Source organism: Melospiza melodia, chromosome 3, assembly GCF_035770615.1.
Source record: "Melospiza melodia melodia isolate bMelMel2 chromosome 3, bMelMel2.pri, whole genome shotgun sequence".
NCBI classification, from domain to species: domain Eukaryota; kingdom Metazoa; phylum Chordata; class Aves; order Passeriformes; family Passerellidae; genus Melospiza; species Melospiza melodia.
This window is the reverse complement of record NC_086196.1, coordinates 3,636,506-3,656,701: the sequence shown is the minus strand read 5'-3', so window position 1 is coordinate 3,656,701 and position 20,196 is coordinate 3,636,506. Positions and strand designations below refer to the sequence as shown.

General features: G+C 38.4%; 1 protein-coding gene across 1 annotated transcript in view; it reads left to right on the top strand.

Moving 5' to 3' along the window:
* Positions 1 to 9,282, top strand: part of FAM83B (family with sequence similarity 83 member B) — a 49,757-nt gene extending 40,475 nt beyond the window's left edge. Inside the window, exons 4-5 of the mRNA XM_063150673.1 lie at positions 3,626 to 3,750; positions 5,831 to 9,282. Of these exons, the coding sequence (XP_063006743.1) occupies positions 3,626 to 3,750; positions 5,831 to 8,186 (2,481 nt within the window). The 3' untranslated portion in view covers positions 8,187 to 9,282. The remainder of the gene's footprint in view (positions 1 to 3,625; positions 3,751 to 5,830) is intronic.
* The last annotated feature ends 10,914 nt before the right edge of the window (positions 9,283 to 20,196 follow it).

The following is a 20,196-nucleotide window of genomic DNA, read 5'->3' as shown; positions in this document are numbered from 1 at the left end:
CCCAAGTGAAATGCATCGTTTCCATATTCCAGATATGGTTTGGGTGATTTGGGATTTTGGGTGATTAATAAAAGCGTGCATTCCTGGCACCTTAATTAGAGGGTTTAGAGCTGGTGAAGAGTGCTGCATGAACTGTGCAGGAAAAGAAAGTGTTATGTGAGAAAGGTAAGCATGATCTCTGCCACTTGTCACGTTCCCATCTGGTAATGGATGACCTACCAAGGGAAGAAAAGAGTTCAGAATCAGGGAATATGGATAGAAAAGCTACAAGGGGAGAAATACTGAAGAGGAGGTAAACAAAAGCAACAGAGTGACTACAGTGACTACAATTTTTTTTTAAAACCTCCCAGGAATTTAATGTAAATAATTGTATTTCTTTTTTACATATGCCTAGTTAAACTTATATATCAACTTATGTGTACCTAAGGCAAAGCTTTTTTTTGGTGTAGTATGGTAATTTGCAAGCCATTAGACTTGGTTGTGCCTCCAGCATTGATTCCCAAATTATATCCTGTCCAATACTGATCAGACATTATCTAAGTAACATTTAATGTGTTCAACTGGCATGTCTTTAGGCCAGCATTACTTGTTATGGGTACTTGAAAATGTATGAGCTGCTCTCAAGTTACCTTTTTCAAATTATAATGACATAAATATGATTAAATATAATTAAATATGTCTGAAATACACATGTAATTAAGTGATATATAGAACTGGGTAAAACAATCATCAAAGTAAATGCAAATTTCTTTACTAATTCACAAGATCTTATTAAAGTAAGGGGTAACTATTATGGTTATCTTTAGAATGGGTAAATTTCAGGATTTTCTTTTTCAGGAATTATTATTTCTGTAGTATTTATCTTTCAAATAAAAGCTTTTAACATAATTAGTTGAAGCTTGAATAGCTGCTGGTAAAGAAATTATTTTATTCAGGGCTTGTTCAAAGTTCAACAAGATCACTTTGGAAAAGCACAAAAATTGATTTTCCTCAAGAAGAAAACTTCTAATTGGAATGCAGAAAACTTAAAAGACAGAACATTAGGTTGGCAAAAGTGATTAGCAGTTAGAGATGCAAATTTATGTTAACCTGGCATTCAGTAATGCAAATTGGGTTGTTACTAATTCTTTTGTAGTTATTTCTGAAAATAGACCTAAGTATCCACCTGTATTTTTGCTTTTAAATTTTTTACGTTTTAAAATGTTACAGCACTTCTAGATAATACTTCTTGTGTTTATCTATTTAAGAGATAAACTTTATGTTTTATATTTGCTAGACATGGTTTACATTTGCTAGATATATAGCTCACGAACAAAAGTAATTCTTAAATGCTGTCTTTGTACATTCTAACTGAGCTGAATTGAGTACATTTTAATGGAGTTGAGCTTTTTCAAAGCTTGACAAAAATGCAAAAGAAAAACTCTCCTAGCAGTGAATGAAGTTTAAACAACTTTGATAACTTGAGTTAAACCCTAATTTTCCAACTCAGCAGCTTTTAAGTGTAACTCTTGCTTCTGTGTTTGGATTTTTCATTTGATAAAAGTTTCAAGAAACCAACGCTGAAATATACACTGATTTAGAAAGCATGTGTTATTTGGAAATGTGCTTTCATATCATGGATATTTTGTCCTAATTTTTTAATTTTCTGTTTGGAAAGATTAAGTTAATTGGATTGTAGTAGATGCTATGTTTAAAACTCCTACAGCCTCTATCTGCCAGAACTTCATATGTTTTAGGCAAATGTAGAAGTGCTCCCATAGATAATGAAGGCTTATGTCACTGTATTGCAAACTCAGTCACACTTTATAGACTGGAATTTTAAATGAATTTGTAAGTTTGAACATCTCTACAGCTTCCTGAGGATGGGAAGTGAAGGAGGAGATGCTGGTCTCTTCCCCCTGGTATCCAGTGGCAGGATGTGTGGGAATGGTGCAGCTCACCACAGGAGGTTTAGAATGGACATCAGGAAGCACCAAGGGAGTTGTTAAACAGTGGAACAGGCTTCCTAGGGAAGTGATCGATGCCCCAAGCCCATCAGTGCTTGAGAGGCATTTGGACAATGCCCTTAATAAGTTGCTTCAACTTTTGGTCAGTCCAGAATTTGTCAGGTATTGGAGTAGATGATCATTGTACCTCCTTTCCATCTGAGATAGTCCAGTCCTATCCTATCCTATCCTATCCTATCCTATCCTATCCTATCCTATCCTATCCTATCCTATCCTATCCTATCCTATCCTATCCTATCCTACCCTATTTATTTAATCCTCCTGATTTTACTGGAATTACCATGTACACAGTCTTTAACATTTGCTTCATGAGCAACCCTTCCACCTATAGCTGACCTTCAGAGAGCACATGTGCTGTGATCTGCAGCCTGCCCTTGTGGCAGTCCTGGTGAAGTGTGACATTCCTGTCTACTCACAGGTCTTACATGCCACCATTTCCACATGTACAGAGTATGTAGTAATCATGTAGATTCTTGGTTTTTACGGCCAATGCTAAATTATGGATTTTACTCCCACTGAAAAGCTTAGGGTTGCTAGAAAAACTATTCCAAGGCTAGAAACTGCAGTAAATATTGTGATCATTCACAGTTATCTTCCAAGCTGCTTTTGTCTCTTGTGAAGCATTTTTTCTAATATTTACATGAAGTAGATGCTTGTAGGTTGGTTTGCATTGAATATAAATTTTAGATAGGTAAGCACCTTTTGTGTAACAATTTCTGTTAAATGTGTCTTTTTTCTACATCCCCATAAGAACTTCTGGAAAATTGTTATTAGTACAGTCCATGAGGTATAGTAACAATTTCTTTCAAATTTTCTATTTCTATGAGCATAAAAACCCAAGAGAGAGAAAAATTACAAGATGCTGACTTAGCTGAATCAGTTTCATCAGTAGTCTGGGATAAAAATTCACCACATCTTTGAGATCCAGTGTGGAAAATTTCCCAAGTGCCATTTACTGCGTTTGCATGAATAAAGCATAAAGCTTAATAGAATTCAAAATCAGATGCTGCATTGAGTTTGTGCTACCTATGCACGTTGTGTTAGTGTCTCTGAATTTAAAAATGGGATTGATCTCATGGTGCAAAGCTGACAGATAAATTTTATTGGTGGTAAATCTGCAAGGGATTCTAGCACCAGGTGGTATCATTCAATGGATGGTCTCGGAGGAGGGAATAAGTATTTGTAGACACAACAGCCTTGTTCAACTAAAATAAAAGTGATCCTGGCTCTTTTAAGTGTTCTCTATGATTAGATTAGGTACTTGGAGATCATATAAACATGTGCATCAGCTGATGGAAAGAGGTTTTTTTTGCAGTGCAAAACCTCTCTCCCCTTGTTGAAGGTGTTTTCTGCCAGAACCTCTTTTCTGAAGTTGTCGCTATGGAAAAGCAGAATTTCATTTTCTGCGGCCTGGGGAATCTCATCAGTCTTGAAGCCAAAGCAGTAACCAGCCATTTTGGTCCCTAGGTGATAAGTTTGATCAGCATTTCATTCCCTGCAGAATTTATTAATATGTAATAATTTAACTTTTCTCCTACTGCTCCTCTGAATTTTAGCCCTCTGAATGTTAAACGCGGACTTCAGTAGATGAAATAAAGTGTTTTGATTGTTTTTTTCAGAATATGAGGGTGCGGACTGTGAAAGGACAAGATTACTATTCTAAAACAGGAGCGAAATTCCATGGAAAAATGGAACAAAAATTCATTCTTGTTGACTGTAAGAAGGTCATATATGGTTCTTACAGGTAAGATTAATCACTGAAGTGTCTGTAGCAAGCTTGTCATCTCAGTACTGCTGCTATAGCAAGATTTGGGGTTTTGTATTTGTGAAAATTCTTCTAGGGACTCGCATGAGTAAATTTGATTGTTTTCTGTAATTTAGCAAGATTTCATAGATACTGATTGCTAACTAGCCTAAGAGATCCTCTGTTCATTTTTCACAAATAAGAAATAAAGGATATGGGTTTTGCTACAGCGGAAGAGTTGTAAAAATAAAAAAATCCGGATTTGTCTTATGTTTTCTGAATTATTCTTGTTTAACATTCACTCCAGAGAACTGAGTGTCAAAATCTTTTCATAAGATAGTTCCTCCATGTAATAATCTTCTAAAGCTAACATTAGAGACTGATTCTGTGGGTCTCTAGTATATGATAGTCAAATTCAAAATTGTCCATGTCTCTTTCTGTGTTTGGCTAAGTTTCTGTATTCTGGTTTCCTTTGTATTTTCAGTGTATGTGAGGAAAACAGGCTGGAAGAACTTAACAGCCTTGCAGAGCTGGAAAAAACCTAAGTTAAAGCAGAGAGAGTCTTAACTCACACATTATTAAATATTTTCCTTCTTTTCATGCTACACTTTTCTCCTTTGCCCAAATAAGTTAGTTTCTGCCAGCATAGTGCCTGGGTACCAGATCCACAGCCATTGCCTTTCACAGATTTCCACCACTGTAAGCTTTTGAAAATCTGACTTTTCATTTCCTCTAAGACTCACCCAGCCCCAAATTCAGACTGACACGTATAAATGGTAGTGAGGTAAGTGACAAGTTCATAAATGACTCAGGGTAAGAGACTGCAGGGACAGCCTGCATGCTTTGACATCTCCACACCACTGTGTGAGGTGACACTTCATAGTCTGTGAGAATGGGATAGGTTTTCTCATTCCAGTTTGGAAAAACAACACTGCTTGAACACCTTGCACCGCAGGGGCTGGAATCATCAATTTCTGTAGAAATTAGGCCTTCTTGGTAAAAGAATCTAGTGATTTGTAACAGGAAAAACAAGTCTTTCTGAACTCTGTCATTTAACTCAATTTAAAGTTCAGGGGGTTTTTTTCCAATATTATATATTATTCTTAATTGTGAGAATTAATAGGAGAAGAACTTAGGCAGCATGATTTGATTTAATCTTGATACACTATAACTTCCTGAAAAATACAAAAACATCAAAAAAAACCAGTAAGCTATTTTTGTGTACAAAACTAACCCATTTTCTAACATCTAAAAGAAAAATGCAAATAAATAAATTCTTTATTTTTTTCCTTTTTTAATGAAAAATAGGATTTCAAAACAATTTTTGTTGTAACCTAGAAATTGTATGTTTTTTGCTCCACGATATTAGTCTTGTTGCAGCATCCTTAATGTACTTGTTAATTTGTTTTATCTCATTTAGTAGCTGTAAGTTAATTGCAGCTACTTAGCTTTGAGCATGTGTTCAGTCTTTTACAGCACAAAAGAGAAAAAAGCATTATCAAAGCATTATCATTGCAATTAAAAGCAATTTTCATCTCCAATGCAATGTGCATATTAGAAAATGTAAACTTTTTTCAAATTCTGAGCTGGATCTTTTTGAAAATGTTTAGAATTAAGTACTTTCAAAATTGCTGAAGCACTCCTGCATGTTATTTCAAATGTATTTTTTTCACAACATAATTACACAGTAACATTCTTTGACAGAAGAGGTAATTCAGTGGGTACAGGTTAGTTCTGCCATAGACTTTGTAGAAGTGATTTTTTTCTATTAGCTATTTGTACTTTACTGTTGTACATTTGTGAATCCTTTTTTAGAATACTTCTTATAAGGGCAATTATAAGGGTAGTTATAGACTCATTCCTGCTCTTGCTGAAATCAGTGGAAAAACTCCATCTGAATTTATCTGATGTTAGATTGGACTTCTGAGTCCAAATGACATGAATCATGCCCTCAGCTTATTTATTTAGAAGGTACTTTTACAAACCCAAGGTTTCTGTAAACGCTTTCTTCTCAAGAAAGACTGGTATAATACTTCAGCTCCAAAGAACTGTATCTAATGGTCATTTGTTCTTCTTTCAGCTATATGTGGTCATTTGAAAAAACCAACCTCAGCATGGTTCAAGTTATCACAGGACAGCTTGTTGAATCCTTTGATGAAGAGTTCAGGACGCTGTATGCCCGTTCTTCCGTTCCCAGCTCGTTTGCCCCAGAATTAGTGCGCGTGAACAGTCGCAAGACGCTCTGGGAAAATGACACATACCAACATTCATTGTCTTCCTTGGCTTCAGTTTCCAGCCAAAGAAACCTTTTTGGTAGGCCAGACAATGTTTTCAAGGTAGATCCTGTTTGGAAAGCTCGTGGAAGATATGCAGTAAATGAAATAGATAAATACAGCTTGAGAAATCAAGCCTATAATAAGCAGCCATTTAATCCAGCTTTTAATGTTCAAAATCCAATACAGCAGTATCAACCTAGTGAAAAAAATGAGCACTGGAAGAGACATAGTTATGCTGGAGAGAAGCCAGAAAGGACACCTTACCTATTGCTCAACAGAGCTATTAACAGAGCAAACAATCTACCAAATACTTGGAAAATGCCATCTGATAGCCTTAGTATTGTGTCATCATTGCGAGGAGGATATGCAAATAACTACAATATTCCCCAGCAGAGTTTTGCTGATCAGTTCTCACGACCAAAGGTAAACCTTGCAGAGAGAAATTCAATTGTACGGAGGTCTTTTAATGGGACAGACAATCATATCCGCCATCTGCAGCAGAGGATGCCAACCCTTGAGCACACAACAAAATCATTCCTGCGTAACTGGCGAATAAAGTCCTACTTGAATGACCAGTCAGATTGTCCAGTAGAGTCAAATGGGTCAGCCTTGGGTGACAGATACGATAGCTATGACACAACTGAAAATATTAAAGCTCACGCGCTGTACTCTCATTCTCGCTTGCGGTCATCGTTGGTGTTTCAGCCAACTTTACCTGAACAGCAGGAAGTAAGCAGCTGTGCAAGTTCTTCAAATTCAACTATAATTGGGTCAGAGGGAAGTGCAACACCCAAAGGGACATCTAACCATGCTCCAAGTGTGGAAAATGGAGCGGATAATAATTCAGAGGAGCTTAGCACAAACTCACCTCTTAAATTAGATGCACCAGCAGGCCACAGAAGTCAGATTGCAGATGACACAAAACCTAGGGTAAATTCAAATGCAGCTGGAGACTCATCACTATATTTGTACACAATGCTGTGTACAGATAAACATGCAGAAAATTTGAAGAACCTTCAAAATGAAAATATGCTCAAAAGGAGAAGTTTTCCCATGTTTAATTCCAAGTCCGTATTGGATCCTGGTACCAACAAACATGCATCCAATTATGTTTACAGCACATTGACTAGACACAGACTTAAGCAGCCAGTTAGTCCAAAACTTCCAGAAGACATGCTGAAGAGTGCTAAAAGTTTGCACAGTGTAACCAATCACTCGCCACAGGAGGAAAAGGACCTGAAAGGAGAGCTGAAGGGCCCGACTGCTAGCAAGGCAATCTCCATGGCAGCTCTCACTGAAGCTAGCACGGAGGAGTCCAGTAAGGATTGCACATCGAAGAAAGAAAGTAAGAATTCCCCAAGTTTTCTGAAGAAGGGATCTCAGAAACTGCGGTCGCTTCTTAATCTCACACCAGACAAGAAGGAAAACTTGTCAAAAAACAAAGGTCCTGCCTTTTACAGAATGTGTAGTAGTTCTGACACGTTGGTTTCTGAAGATGAGAATCAGAAACCAAAGATTTCTGAAAATAAGACAGATTCTTCCCCAAGGAGAAAAAGAAATTCTTCATCAAATTCTCAAGGTAGTTTGAACAGAAGTAAAGAAGATGTCACCGGGAGTCCAACAAAGTCTCCAAAGTCTCCGAAGTCACCGAAATCTCCAAAACCTCCATCTGATGAGAGCAATAAAAAGTGTCCCCTCTTGTGCCCCCTTGAAAGTAAATTCATAGAAACTGCAGGAGATCCATCTACTCCCAGATTTAATACAGAACAGATTCAGTATCAGGATGCAAAGGAGATCTGCACAAATGCTGCTTCCGAAAGCGCTCCTGTTTCTGCCCTCCAAAGAGCAAGCTCAGTGGCACCACAGCTGACAGGCTCAAAGCACCAGGAAGAGCTGAGGTCTCGTTTGAGTGAAAGGCGTGTTTACAGTCGCTTTGAGCCGTTCTGTAAGATGGAAAATGCCAGCCAACCTGCAGGAAATGCAGCCAACAGCAGTGCACATCTCTCAGATATCAAAACCAAGGCCTTAGGGAATAATTACGGCAGGAGTAATCACATGGTCAGCTACAACTCAGCTGCTTACCACCCATTGCAGCCTAATGAAAACAAGCTGAGAGGATTTATGCAAAAGTTTGGGAACTTCCTACACAAAAACAAGTAACGTTATAATTTTGTTGATTATACTGTAATACAGCAAGACTGGCAAAGCTGGACATGATCTTAACTGGACAAAGACTTGTGGCTAACTTTTGTAGAGTTTACTTGGATTTCTTCTTGGGTCTAGGACATTGGAACGAATGTACATATTTTTAAAAATAATTATTCTAGAATTGTTATACTTCAATCTTCACAGAAATTCTCTGTCCAGAAGATGTTTCAAGGAAGTTGTTTATAGTGTTGATATTGTAAGATTAATTTTATACATTTTCCTGGTGAAGAAAATACATTCTAGTATATTTTAAGATTAATAAACGTGGGGTAAAAAAGATGGGGGATGTTTTTAAACTTCAGATAATATTGTCTCCAAAGATTTGCCCTTCAAAAATAGGATAGCACTAGGAATAGTAAATTGTATTTTTTCAGCATTTATGTACACTTTCAAATGATAAACACAAATGTTAATGCATTGCATGTTACTTATCTTTAATTTTTGGAAACCTCTTTTAGGTTTCATCTTGTTAATAATTTACCTCCTAGCATCTATTGAACTGTTTGGGCAGTAGATGGATCTGTCTTACTTTATTGAATTTTCTGTGTAATATGATATTTTTCTGAAGTATTTGGCATACAGATTTGAAAGTGACCTTAATTTGAGTTTTCACGGACTTGTTTACATGGTTAAACTAGTGTGAATGTAGAATGAACATTAAAAAAACTATTTCTAGGAAAGGTGCCTTGAACATAACCTACAACTAGTTTAAATTTCAGTGTGTAAATCACATTTGTACAGCATGCCAGTATTCTGTAATATCTTCACTAAAACAGCTTTTTTATTACATTTTTCTATTTGGTGTTAAAAAAAATTCTGTGGACTTCCATTTCTCAGGTAAGCTTTTGAGTTTCACATGCAACAGTCTGTTTAAAGTGTTGGCAGATATTTTTGCAACCGTGGTCTTTGAGTGTGGGCAGGTATTTTGTGGCTTTAATGGCCTTATGTCAGGATGACTATTACAAGCTTGCAAGGAATTAGGCAGCTAGAAATGAGATTTGTAAAAATCAACACATCAAATGATAGAGCACCTTTCCTAAGACAAAGAAAGTACTTTTCTCAATAATAGCTGACTACAGGTTATTGCTCACAAAAACAGAGGTGTGGTGATGTGTTTGGGCAGCAGCATGGCATTCACTTCTCATCTGCAGTGCACAGCCAGAGCATTCAACTGGCTTATCCTGTCCTGGGTGTGAAGTTCGTGTCTTAGAAGGACTCCATAACCATTTAGCTGTAAGATATTCTGTGACAGTTTTGTTTCACGTTCAAAATTTTTTGAAATTTCGCCACTGAAAACTTAGAATTCTTATACAGATCTTTGTATTTCAGGAAAGAGTTTCAGGAGAAAACTTCAGTCTCAGATCTGAAAGGTCCCACAGTGTTCTATGGAGGAGCCCCCCATAAAGGTCTTGGCATCATTCTTTAGAAAGAAATACCAAAAAGGCAAAAATGCACCAGTTAGATGAAGTCAATTTGTCTTATCTACCTGTGGCCATGGGAATAGATTTTAAATGGAAGCCTACTTCCCACTGAGAACCTGCTTTGGTTCCCATGAAGTCCCCATAGTTACTGTCAGTGATTTCAATGAAGCAGTGTCAGCTTTTTATTCAAGCTCTTAGGCACCTTTATTAGGGCTCATACATCATAGCAGTAACTGTTTCATTGTGGGGATGCTAATTATTTATATGACTGACAAAGACTTGCATCTCAATCCTCTGCTGAAAGTTTAGGTCCCTCCATTGCTTGTGATCACAAAAGATTTTACAGATTTCTTGCTGAGCACTTTGTTCATTCCTTGATGAAATGCCATAGTTAGTATTTTTCCCAAAGAAATATTTATATTTAAATATTCTGTCCCAACAGAGGCAACATGTTCAGACCCAAGATAAAGAGTGTCTTAGTTCTCAAGGCATGTTTTCAGCATGGGCACAATGTACTTCCACAGCTGGGCAGACACCAGCAATGCCATGCTGTACTTTCTAAAACACTTAATAATTTTTAGCCAGTTGGACATTTGCCCAGGTTAGTACCTGAATTGAAGTGCAGTTGGTGCTAAAAATGGTGAGGTTAGTTTTGGGAAGATCTTTAGTTTTCCTTTGTACTCTAGTGATCTCTGACAAATGCTTGTGGGCAGAACTGTATTTGGGAAGGAAATGAAAGAGGGGAAACAAGGGTCTTGGGGCAAGTTTAGAGGAGCAAGTGCTGTCCATATTGAATAAGCTTTGGGAAGTCTGTACTCATGGAATTTGGAAATATTTACTGTATTTTTCAAAGTACATTGCTAATTAAAGAGTCTTCATAAGGCAGATATTTTAATTTACCAAGTCACCAGTGTTTGTAGATATATATACTGCTGTTTTTTACCTGCAGAGAAGATTGAGATCCTTCAGTGAAGAGCCTGCTCATAGACTTGATAGTGCAAAAAAAAAATCTTTGTAGAACTAGCCTTTTTTTTTTTTTCATTTTCAGCTCTCTTCTCAGAATTCCCACATAGGAATGGTCTGTGCTCAGGCTTGATCCGAGGTTAATGAAAATGAATTCCATGGACCTCAGGGGAAGTAGGATCAGACTCTTAATGTACTGACATCACTATTTCAGGAATGTAACAAGACCCAGTGCTGCTTGGGGAGGATAAGGCTCTGCTTGACACCATGGGAAGGGCAGCTTAATGCCCTGCCTGCAGCTACAGCTTTGAAGGTTGGGAGGCACGCTGGGGAGGTCCACAGATACTGCAAGGACCAAGTGTTCATTTGTTCCCTCCAGAACCTGTGTTAGTGGGAAAATGCTCACCCAGTACTGTGTGATGTACTGATGTCTGATGTGATTGCCTCATGTCTCCATGGGAACCCAGTTGCCCATAAAATAAAAAGGAAAATGTCGGTGGCAAAAAAATCCGTATATCAGCGGAGAAAAAGGATGTGCAGATTTCTGGAGGGAAAAGTTGGAATTTGTATTTTTGAACGTCTTTTTTTCCCAAGCTTGTCTTGATATTTCTGCCTTTCCAAAGAGATGCAGTTCATTCAGAGTGTCCTAAATATGCATTGCATGTTACAAGTTTTACAACCCGCACACACCCAGCGCACTCCCAGTTTTGTAAGGCTGTGAAGTAATAGCTGCTGCCATGCATGAGGGTCATTTGGCCACATGGCTTGGGAGTTGTGAGATCCATAAGAAATGTCACATCATTCCCGCATTAAATAAAACTCCATTAGCACTGTCGCACGTCTCTGTGAAAGCTGGGCAGAGTTAGGCAGTGCTGAGGGTGCTGAGCTCCCCCAGGAGCACTGCTGGGAGCAGAGGGCGGTGCAGCTGGGACATGTGGGCTCCTCATACAGTGCTCATTCCATTCGTGTCATAAATAAACTACCCCTGCATACAGTCGTAATATACAGTGAATGAATTGCTTCGTTTCTTCAGCCTCGTAATAAACAGCTTCTGCTGCCTCTCAGACTGCAGAATTTTTGGTCGTTCTCTTATTAATGACCTTGCACTGCCCTCTTTATTCATGCTAACAAACACGAACTAGATGTGAAGAAAGATTATAAATCAAGAAAAAGTGAGTTGCCGGCTGTCTAATACATGAGGATAGTAGTATTTGTGACAAACCTTGAGAAAAACAAAAAGCTTATCAGGCACTAGATGTTTGTGCATAGGTGAAAAATTACTACTCAAAGACAACAACTGTTTGATCATTTTTCAGCTTTCTGAAATGTATTAAAACATGTTGTGGTTTAGAAGACATCATAAAAAATACTAAAATTTGTTGCAGGACAATGTAAAAATAAAATTTAAATTGACTCTACCAAACTGTATGATAAATACATATGTTTTTTCATTCGTAGCATTATGTGGGGTAAGCTGTACAATCAACAAGTAGTTTTGCCACTGTGTAACGCAGAGAGATCAGTAGGGTTACCATGGTACTTAGTGTAATTTATTCCCCATATCAGTGTTGTATTGCACAGTACAGTATTGGGGTTTTTAGTTTGTTTTCATTTAAGTCAGGAGGGTTAGAGCAACATAAAGCTGCAGTAGTTCATGGGTAATTGAAGCATGTTCCTCCAATTTTGCCTTCACTTGCACAAGTACGTATTCCATTAGCACCCCGGTGACAAGAGAGGAGGCTGCATTGCTCAAAAGACTGTCTTGCCATTTCATTCCTTATTTCAGAGAGGTGCTTACAGATAGATGTCTGGGTACCTTTATTCGGGGTCTGAAATCTTTCACAATTTTCAGCTCTAAGAGTTACAGTTAGGTCTACAATTGTCACATTTCACATGATGCTAAACATGTTGCATGTTCTGAGAATGCTTTTCTGTACTTGTAAACAGGATGGAAGAAAACATTTGCTCTTGGAGAGCTCAGAACGGGGCTCCTTTGCTGTTAAGCTGGTAGTTACGAGTTTGCTTTTGTGATGTTGACTAATTAAGACATAAAACTTGTGCTGCAGACCCTTTGGGCTCTGTTGCCCTTCTCTGGACACACTCCAGCACCTCAATGTCCTTCTTGTAGTGAGGGGCCCAGAACTGGACACACTGTTCAAAGTGTGGCCTCACCAGTGCCAAGCACAGGGAACAATCATTGTCCTTGTCTTGCTGGCCACGCTGTTGCTGATCCAGCCTGTCCAGATCCCTCTGCAGAGCCTTCCTACTGTCCAGCAGGTCAACACTCCCAGTTAACTTGGTGTCATCTGCAAACTGACTGAGGGTCCATGTGATCTCCTCACACAGATCATCAGTAAAGGTCCTGAGCAGGACTGGCCCCTGCGCTGAGCCCTTGGGAACACCATTGTGCTGGCTGCCAGTGGGAATGGAATCCATCCACCGACAGACCATACAGCCAGTTTTGTACCCTGTGGTCCGTGCACCCATCCAAGTCATCAGCATCCAGTTTCTCCAGGGGAATGCGGTGGGAAATGGTGTCCCTGGCGCCCAGATCAGAGTGGACAGGCCTGTAGTTTCCTGCATCCTCCTCTGGTCCTTGTAGATTGACATCACATGTGCTAACTTCCACTCACCTGGGATCTTTCCAGTTAAACAGGACTGCTGAAAATGAAAGGGGCTTGGTGAGCACTTCTGCCAGCTCCCTCAGTGCCCTTGGGTAGATGCAATCCAGCCCCATGGATGTGTGTGTTTAAGTGGTGCATCAGCTATCACACCATTTCCCTGTGGACTTTGGGGGTTCATTCTGCTCCTTATCCCTGTCTTCCAACTCAGGGGGCTGGTACCCAGAGAACAACTGGTCTTACTAGTGAAGAGGCAAAGAAGGCATTAAGTACCTCAGTGTTTTCTTCATCCATTGTGACTATGTTTCCCCACCCCCCCCCACCCCCATCCAAGAGAGGACAGAGATTCTCCTCGACATTCATGTTGCTGATGTGGTTATAGAAGGCTTTTTTATCTTTTTTGTCTTTTCTGGCAGTGGCCAGGTTAAGTTCCAGATGGGCTTTGGCCCCTCTAATTTTCTCCCTGCAAAGCCTCACAATATCCTTGTGGTTGTCCTGAGTTGCCTTTCCCTTTTTCCAAAAGACATAAATATTTTTTTTTTTCATATATATCTTTGTGGATTTTTACAAAATATCTCTGTGTTTTTCTGGAGGAGAATCTGGTTTGCTAAAAATTACTTGGCATCCCTTCAGAAGAAGCTTCTGTCATGGCTATGCATCTTTCTTTCACCATATATGTTGAAATATCTAAAAATTCAATGGTTAAGTGCAAAAGATGATAGTTGGAGGCAAAACCAATCATTCTGATGTGTGGGCCATGATACGTGCTTATTTTGAAAATGTTACTTCCATATATAAATACAGCTGGGAAAAAATTGCTTTTTTTCTCTCCAGGACACATGGAATTGATGCCAGTTGAAGTGGAAATATTTGAAAGACTGAGCACCAGTGACAATATTTTATTGTGTTTGAGAAATGAGTGCAACTAATCAATTAGCATTCAAACACCGGACTCCTACACGTCTATTGTATGTCTGTTCTTGCCTCATTTAGCAATCAACCTGCTCAAAATTCAGACTGATGGTCTAAAGCTTCCCAAGCTCTTGAATATTACTCTGAATAACTATTCCAATGAGGCATTAAAAACATGCTCAGATTTTTAAACTAGGCCATCCCAGGATAAAGCATACCACGCATACGTGTTTGGGTAGATTTTGGTATTAAAACTCTCAGTGCAATCCTACCTGATGTATTGTGGGCAATTGTTGACTAGGTACTTCCATTGTTTTATTTGAGTTGTGTCTGATTTTGACCCATGGCAGCACCACATCTAGACTTCATGTCTAATATATGTCTTTCAAATGTCACATGTTCTGGTGTGAAAATATTTTGATTTCAGAGTTTAGATCAATCTTCTTTAAAGCAAAGTATGTGGATCTGTGATGATCCATGAGAAGAGGATATGGATGTGAATTTAAATTACTAAAAAAACAAAGAGACAAAACTAAAAAGAATTTGCAAGTATCTTCACACACAGCAAAGGAAACAAGTAAAATGAGAAGATGAAATCACAAGTGAATATTCATAATGTTTTACCAGTTGAACATTTTACCAGTTGAAAATGAAAGCTAGTGCACCAACATGGCAGGAAACATAATAATCAGTTGCTCTTTAAATAAAAAAAAGCTGAGATACTAATCTAGTAATCTACTAATCTAGTGCAAAAGAAGCGTGAGGGATGCTACAAATACTCAAGACCCAGAATGGATTTTCCTGTGTAATTTTGGGGGGGTGAGGAACATGGGAAAGGAATTCCATCAAGTTGGTTTCAATACTGACAGTTGTAAAGGACTGTGCTGGTTTCATTTAAAACTACTTGATATGTAAATCCTTTTTTCCTAAGATGGAACTCCTGGATTACATAGCAGCTATGTTATGGGTACACTGTGTATGTACAAATACAAACCAAAAATTGCCTTGAAATAATTTATTACCTTTATTTTTTACCAAATAAAATGTTCTTTTAAAGCTCAGCTCATTTCTGTGTTCGTTTTTTCACTGGCTCATACTGTTATTAGCAATTCTCATTTCAAAAGTTTAAACATCTTCAAAAAAATGCAGACATCAGAAATGTTGAGTGAAATGTGAAAAAAATGAGGTTTCAAAGCTATTTTGTGGTAGCATCACTGTTTTCAGAACTGTTGCACCTTCTATGGGACCAAGAGCTCCCAGAAACCACAGAGAAAGGACCAAAGCCAACATCACTAAAATAAAGTAGCTGGAATAAAATATTAGTATAATAATAATGAAAGTAAGTGGGATCAAAAATGTAAAGGGTTAAGGTCCACAGTGTTAGTATCCCATGTTTGCTTTCAGAGCCTTCTATCACTTCCTTGCTGTAATATTTTGGGTTTGTTTGCCTTTCTATTAATTCTGCCTTGCTAGTAATGTCAGGTTCTATAGTGTTTTCTTTTCCCTCCCAGCTCCAACTTAATTTCCTCTTCCCTACTTAAATAAAACATCCTTCAGAAAATCTGCTTGACTATCTCTTGCATCGTACTTGCTACTGGAAAAATAATTCCCATCACATGGCTTGTGAGAATTAACTTCTGACAACTCCATGCATGAGTTGTACCATGGGATGGCTCATGAGAAATTGATTTTGAATCCTTAATATTTGCTCAATACCTGTAAAAAAACAGTAGAAAATATAGTAGCCTTTCTGAACAGCTTGTGGTCTATATTTAGACTTAATGAAGGAAGGAAATGAAGAGAAAGAGAGGAAGTTTGTGCTTTTTCAGTTGTAAAAGGTTATAAAACACTGAGGTGATTTACCACATATGGGGGCTTGGATGGTTTGGGGTTGTGGCTTGGTGTCTGCAGGCACCCATGCACACACCTGTATGCATAATACTGAGCCTCCTGCTTGTGCAGGAACTTCTACTTACATTGTAATTTAAGTAAAACTCATCATGCTTCATTTCCACTTTTGTGTGTGGGAATTGGGAAAAGACTGAGTTCAAGTCTTTTCCCAGTTCCCACACACAAAAGTCATTATAATAATTACTGCCTCCTCTCCTTTACTTTGTGTTTTCCTTACTTAGGACAAATGTACCCTGCCAGCAACTCTGTGTGCATCATTCTGAAATGTGTGATCACTAAGTAAATATATGAAAACCAAACCCTTTTCCATTTTTGGGACATATCAATTGAATTGAGAAGGAAGGTATGCGTATATCCTAATGAGGACAAGACCAATGAATGTATGAGTTGGGGATTTCTGGCAGGAAAATACTTGCATGGCAGTTATTATTGAAAATCAAAATGTGAGAAAACTTTTTGTCTCAAAAATTTTTTGAAAACAAGAATATTTAGAGTTTTGGCAGAATTACTTTATTATCCAATAATTCCTCGTAGCTGAGTAAGAGCTGTCATCCCCTTTTGGCATATGGGAATCCCAAGCTTTACTGCTGCATGCCAGAGTAGCTGTGGCTGCTCCTTGTTTTACTTGCATTTGGCCCCACTGCCTTAAATTTACCAATAGTATGGTGACTTGGAGAGTCCATTTCCAGCTGTGCAAATTGGGTCTTGTTTAGCACAAGCACATTCCTAAAATCTTGCTAAAAAACTAAAATCTTGGTAAAGTCTGTATCCATAGACTGGACTCAATTGATCTCAGAGGTCTTTTCCAACCTAACTGATTCTGTGACTCTGTGATTCTATTAAGTGCCTGTAAAATTGCAGATCTTTGTATATACTAAATGGCCTTTCCCTATGTATCTCAAAAACTACAAACTTTCATATTCATAGCTGTATTTGTGAGTCCCAGCTATTTTTATCTTGAAGTAGTGACTAGTAGGACTTGGGGCACTATATTGTGATAGATGTCAGTAAGTAGACAACCCTTAAACAAAGAAAAAAAATAACCATTACTCTGTGTGCAGTGGCCAGTTTCAAATCAGTTAGCCATGGTCTTCACAATTGTTCTGCTCAACTTGCTCATCAAAACAAAAATATCTTTGTGTTTCTAAGGTGGGACAGGCATGTGGCTCTTCAGTCTGTTCAAGCCCATTTATGCCTACACCAGAGGGATGCAGAGGACTCAGCCTGTAAGTGGATAAATCAATGGGGCAGACAGGCCTTGGAGTCAAGATGTTCTCAGAAACTCCTCGTGTTTGTTTCCCTAACCAAGAACATTGCAGCAGTCAATGCAGGCCATGGGGAAGCAGGTGGTTACCATATATTTATTCTCACAGTTAGCTGGAGAAGTTCCTTAAAGATGTCATGCACGCCTCAAGATTCATATCCTCTGTTCTTCCTTCTCTGATGAGAACAAGGGTTTGGGGGAAAACTGAAAAAACTGGAGGAAAAAAAGATCTGGGAAGATCAGAAGCCTGTTGGGCAGCAGATTTTTTTCTCATGCTACGTAAAAAGCCTTTAGGAGGACAGCATCTGTCACTGGTTACTTGATAAATAACTGCTGGGTTTGAGTGGCCTCATTGACACCCATCTCGGGCTCATGCAGTCCCTGCACTGCAAATTCTTGGTGGTGGGAGGAATATTCTGGAGCCATGCATTGTATACTGCCTCTTTTCAGCCAGGTAACTCTGCCACTGTCCAAGGGATTGCACCATTGTCCAAGAGGTTGTGTCATCGTCCTTAGATGCTGCAAATGTTTGGGCAGAGATAGGACCACAAATCATGGATCTGGAATAGTATTCTTCTCACTTGCTGGGAAGACATCAGCTGTTAAAGGAAAGCTTGTTTTGTTCTGCAAATTTCAAGAACAGATGTTCCACAAATTAGCTTTTTTTTTTTTTTTTTTAACTGAATTTCCTTTTTTTTTCATACACAGTGTGTAGATTTCAAGCAATAAAACTTCTCAAACAATAGAGTGTTGAACTTTAGGAGATTATAAGCAGAATGAAGGTTTTGCCTGAAGCATCTTTGTCCTTTTTTATCCCCCCACCCGCACCACAAATGTAACCAGAGAGGAAAAAGAACCCCATGAAAATAAGAGTAAACCAGAAGGCATATTTATATCTCATACTTGCTCATACTTTTTTCCTAACAGGACTTCTGTGCTAGCTATTGGTTTTATGTCTCTGCTGCAAACCTGTCAGCTCAAGTTGCTGCTCTTACACTGCTCCTCAAACCCACATTTCACAGACTTGTGTTTAGCCCTGCTTTCATCTCATCATATTACTTCTTTCACCTCTCTGAGAAAAGCTTTATCTATATGGGAATCTATTTTTCCTGAGAAGTATTACTTGTTATAGAGCTAATATTTTAAGGGTTATCTATATTCCATGCATACATTCTCACATGAGCCTATTTTCCAGCTTGATCAGCTCTTAAGACAAGTATATTCAACAATGGTCTATAATTCAAAAGAGATTACTTTATCAGTAGATAAAAATTTACAGTCTATAATCTTTAGGTTAACAAGGAATATTTTATTTGGCCAACAAACCAGTAATTTGTTTGGATTATTTTTCAGGTCAATTATTTATAAAAATGTTAATCTCATTACCTTGAGAGTTTAATAATAAATGAAGTTGATAGTTGACAGTTTAAATTCAAACAACATTTACTTCATCTGCATTTCCTTGAGCAAGTATTGTATGTTTCTTTTTTTTCGTAAAGAAACCCTTTTAATTTTTCATTTCCTAAGATCAAAATTATTTTATTAATTATTAGATCTTATTTCTTTGAATTTTAAATAATTCACTCCATTATAATCACTGCCTTGGGTTCCAAAATTATTGAAACCCAACTGACATGATTTTGCAATTTTTATGTACCTTAAGTTTCAAGAAATATACCATTAAGCATATTTTAGCATGTTCCTTGACAAATAATGGAATGCTTTCTTCTCTTATTGAGAAACAAGAGCCATTATGCTCTCGAACTATTTAGAAATACTTTTTATGTGGGAGGAAATGTAGGTCAGTGCATTTATATCACAAAAATTGTATGCACATCTGTACATCTGTTAATTAAATGCAAAAAAGAATCATAGGGCAGAAAGATATATTAATCCCTCCACTTGCTTAAGGCAATAAAAATGTACATTGGCACATTTTAATTCCCCGCCAGCAGCAAGCCAAATCAGCAGTGCTTCAAAGTGACAAACAAAACAAGGCGGCAACTAAAAATCTCATAAAGCCCAGGCTAGCATTTCACTCAGAGCACAATGCTCGCCTGTGCATTTAGTCTCTCACACAAATCTCAGATGATTACCAGAGCCAGACCCCACTGTTGTTTTCACGAGCAGAGAGCAGAGTCTGCCCGCTCTGAGCAGCAGAGGTGGGCAAAGCCCATGCCAGCAGCGTGCTCAGCACACAGCACAGGGGATTCCTCACCTGGCATTCTTAGCATTTCCCAGCAAGGCCATGAACTCCATGAACTCTGTGTGTATCCCCTAGCCTCCCCATAATTGCTTTTATTTGTTTGAGTGTGAAGCTCAAACCTAGAGGTAGAAGATCTGTATCCGGTTCTGACTCGTGCACTGTCAGATAAAGCAGTTAGAAAATCGAGTCCCGAAACTTTTTCTCTTGATGCTGATGAGTGACCACACCAGGCTTTAGTGAGATTGCTATTGCTGGCAGGGAGGCTGTTTGATAAACTGAAACAATCTTCCTAAATATCACAAAAAGGGAGCAAGTAAAAAAAAAATCTCTCCCATCAATAGTTTTTATGGGGGTTTTTATGTGAAAGCAGACTGTTGTGGCAGGGAGAAGTGCTGAGAAGGCCAAAGCAGGAACCAGTGGTGTGATTTTTCACTTCTCCACTGGAAAGCACACAAAGTGACACAAAACCATACAAGCAGGAATCTGACCCTGTCAGATGAGTTAACAGCTATTCCTGAAAGCACTTCTGAGAAGTCTCAAGCAGGTCTGCTCTGTGGTGTTTGGTGTCTGATGAAAATTTCACAGATCAAAACCACGCAATCATTGCAAAGGACCTGGCCTTCAGTTTTCCCTCATTTCCTGGAAGAAATTTTCTTTTTTTCTC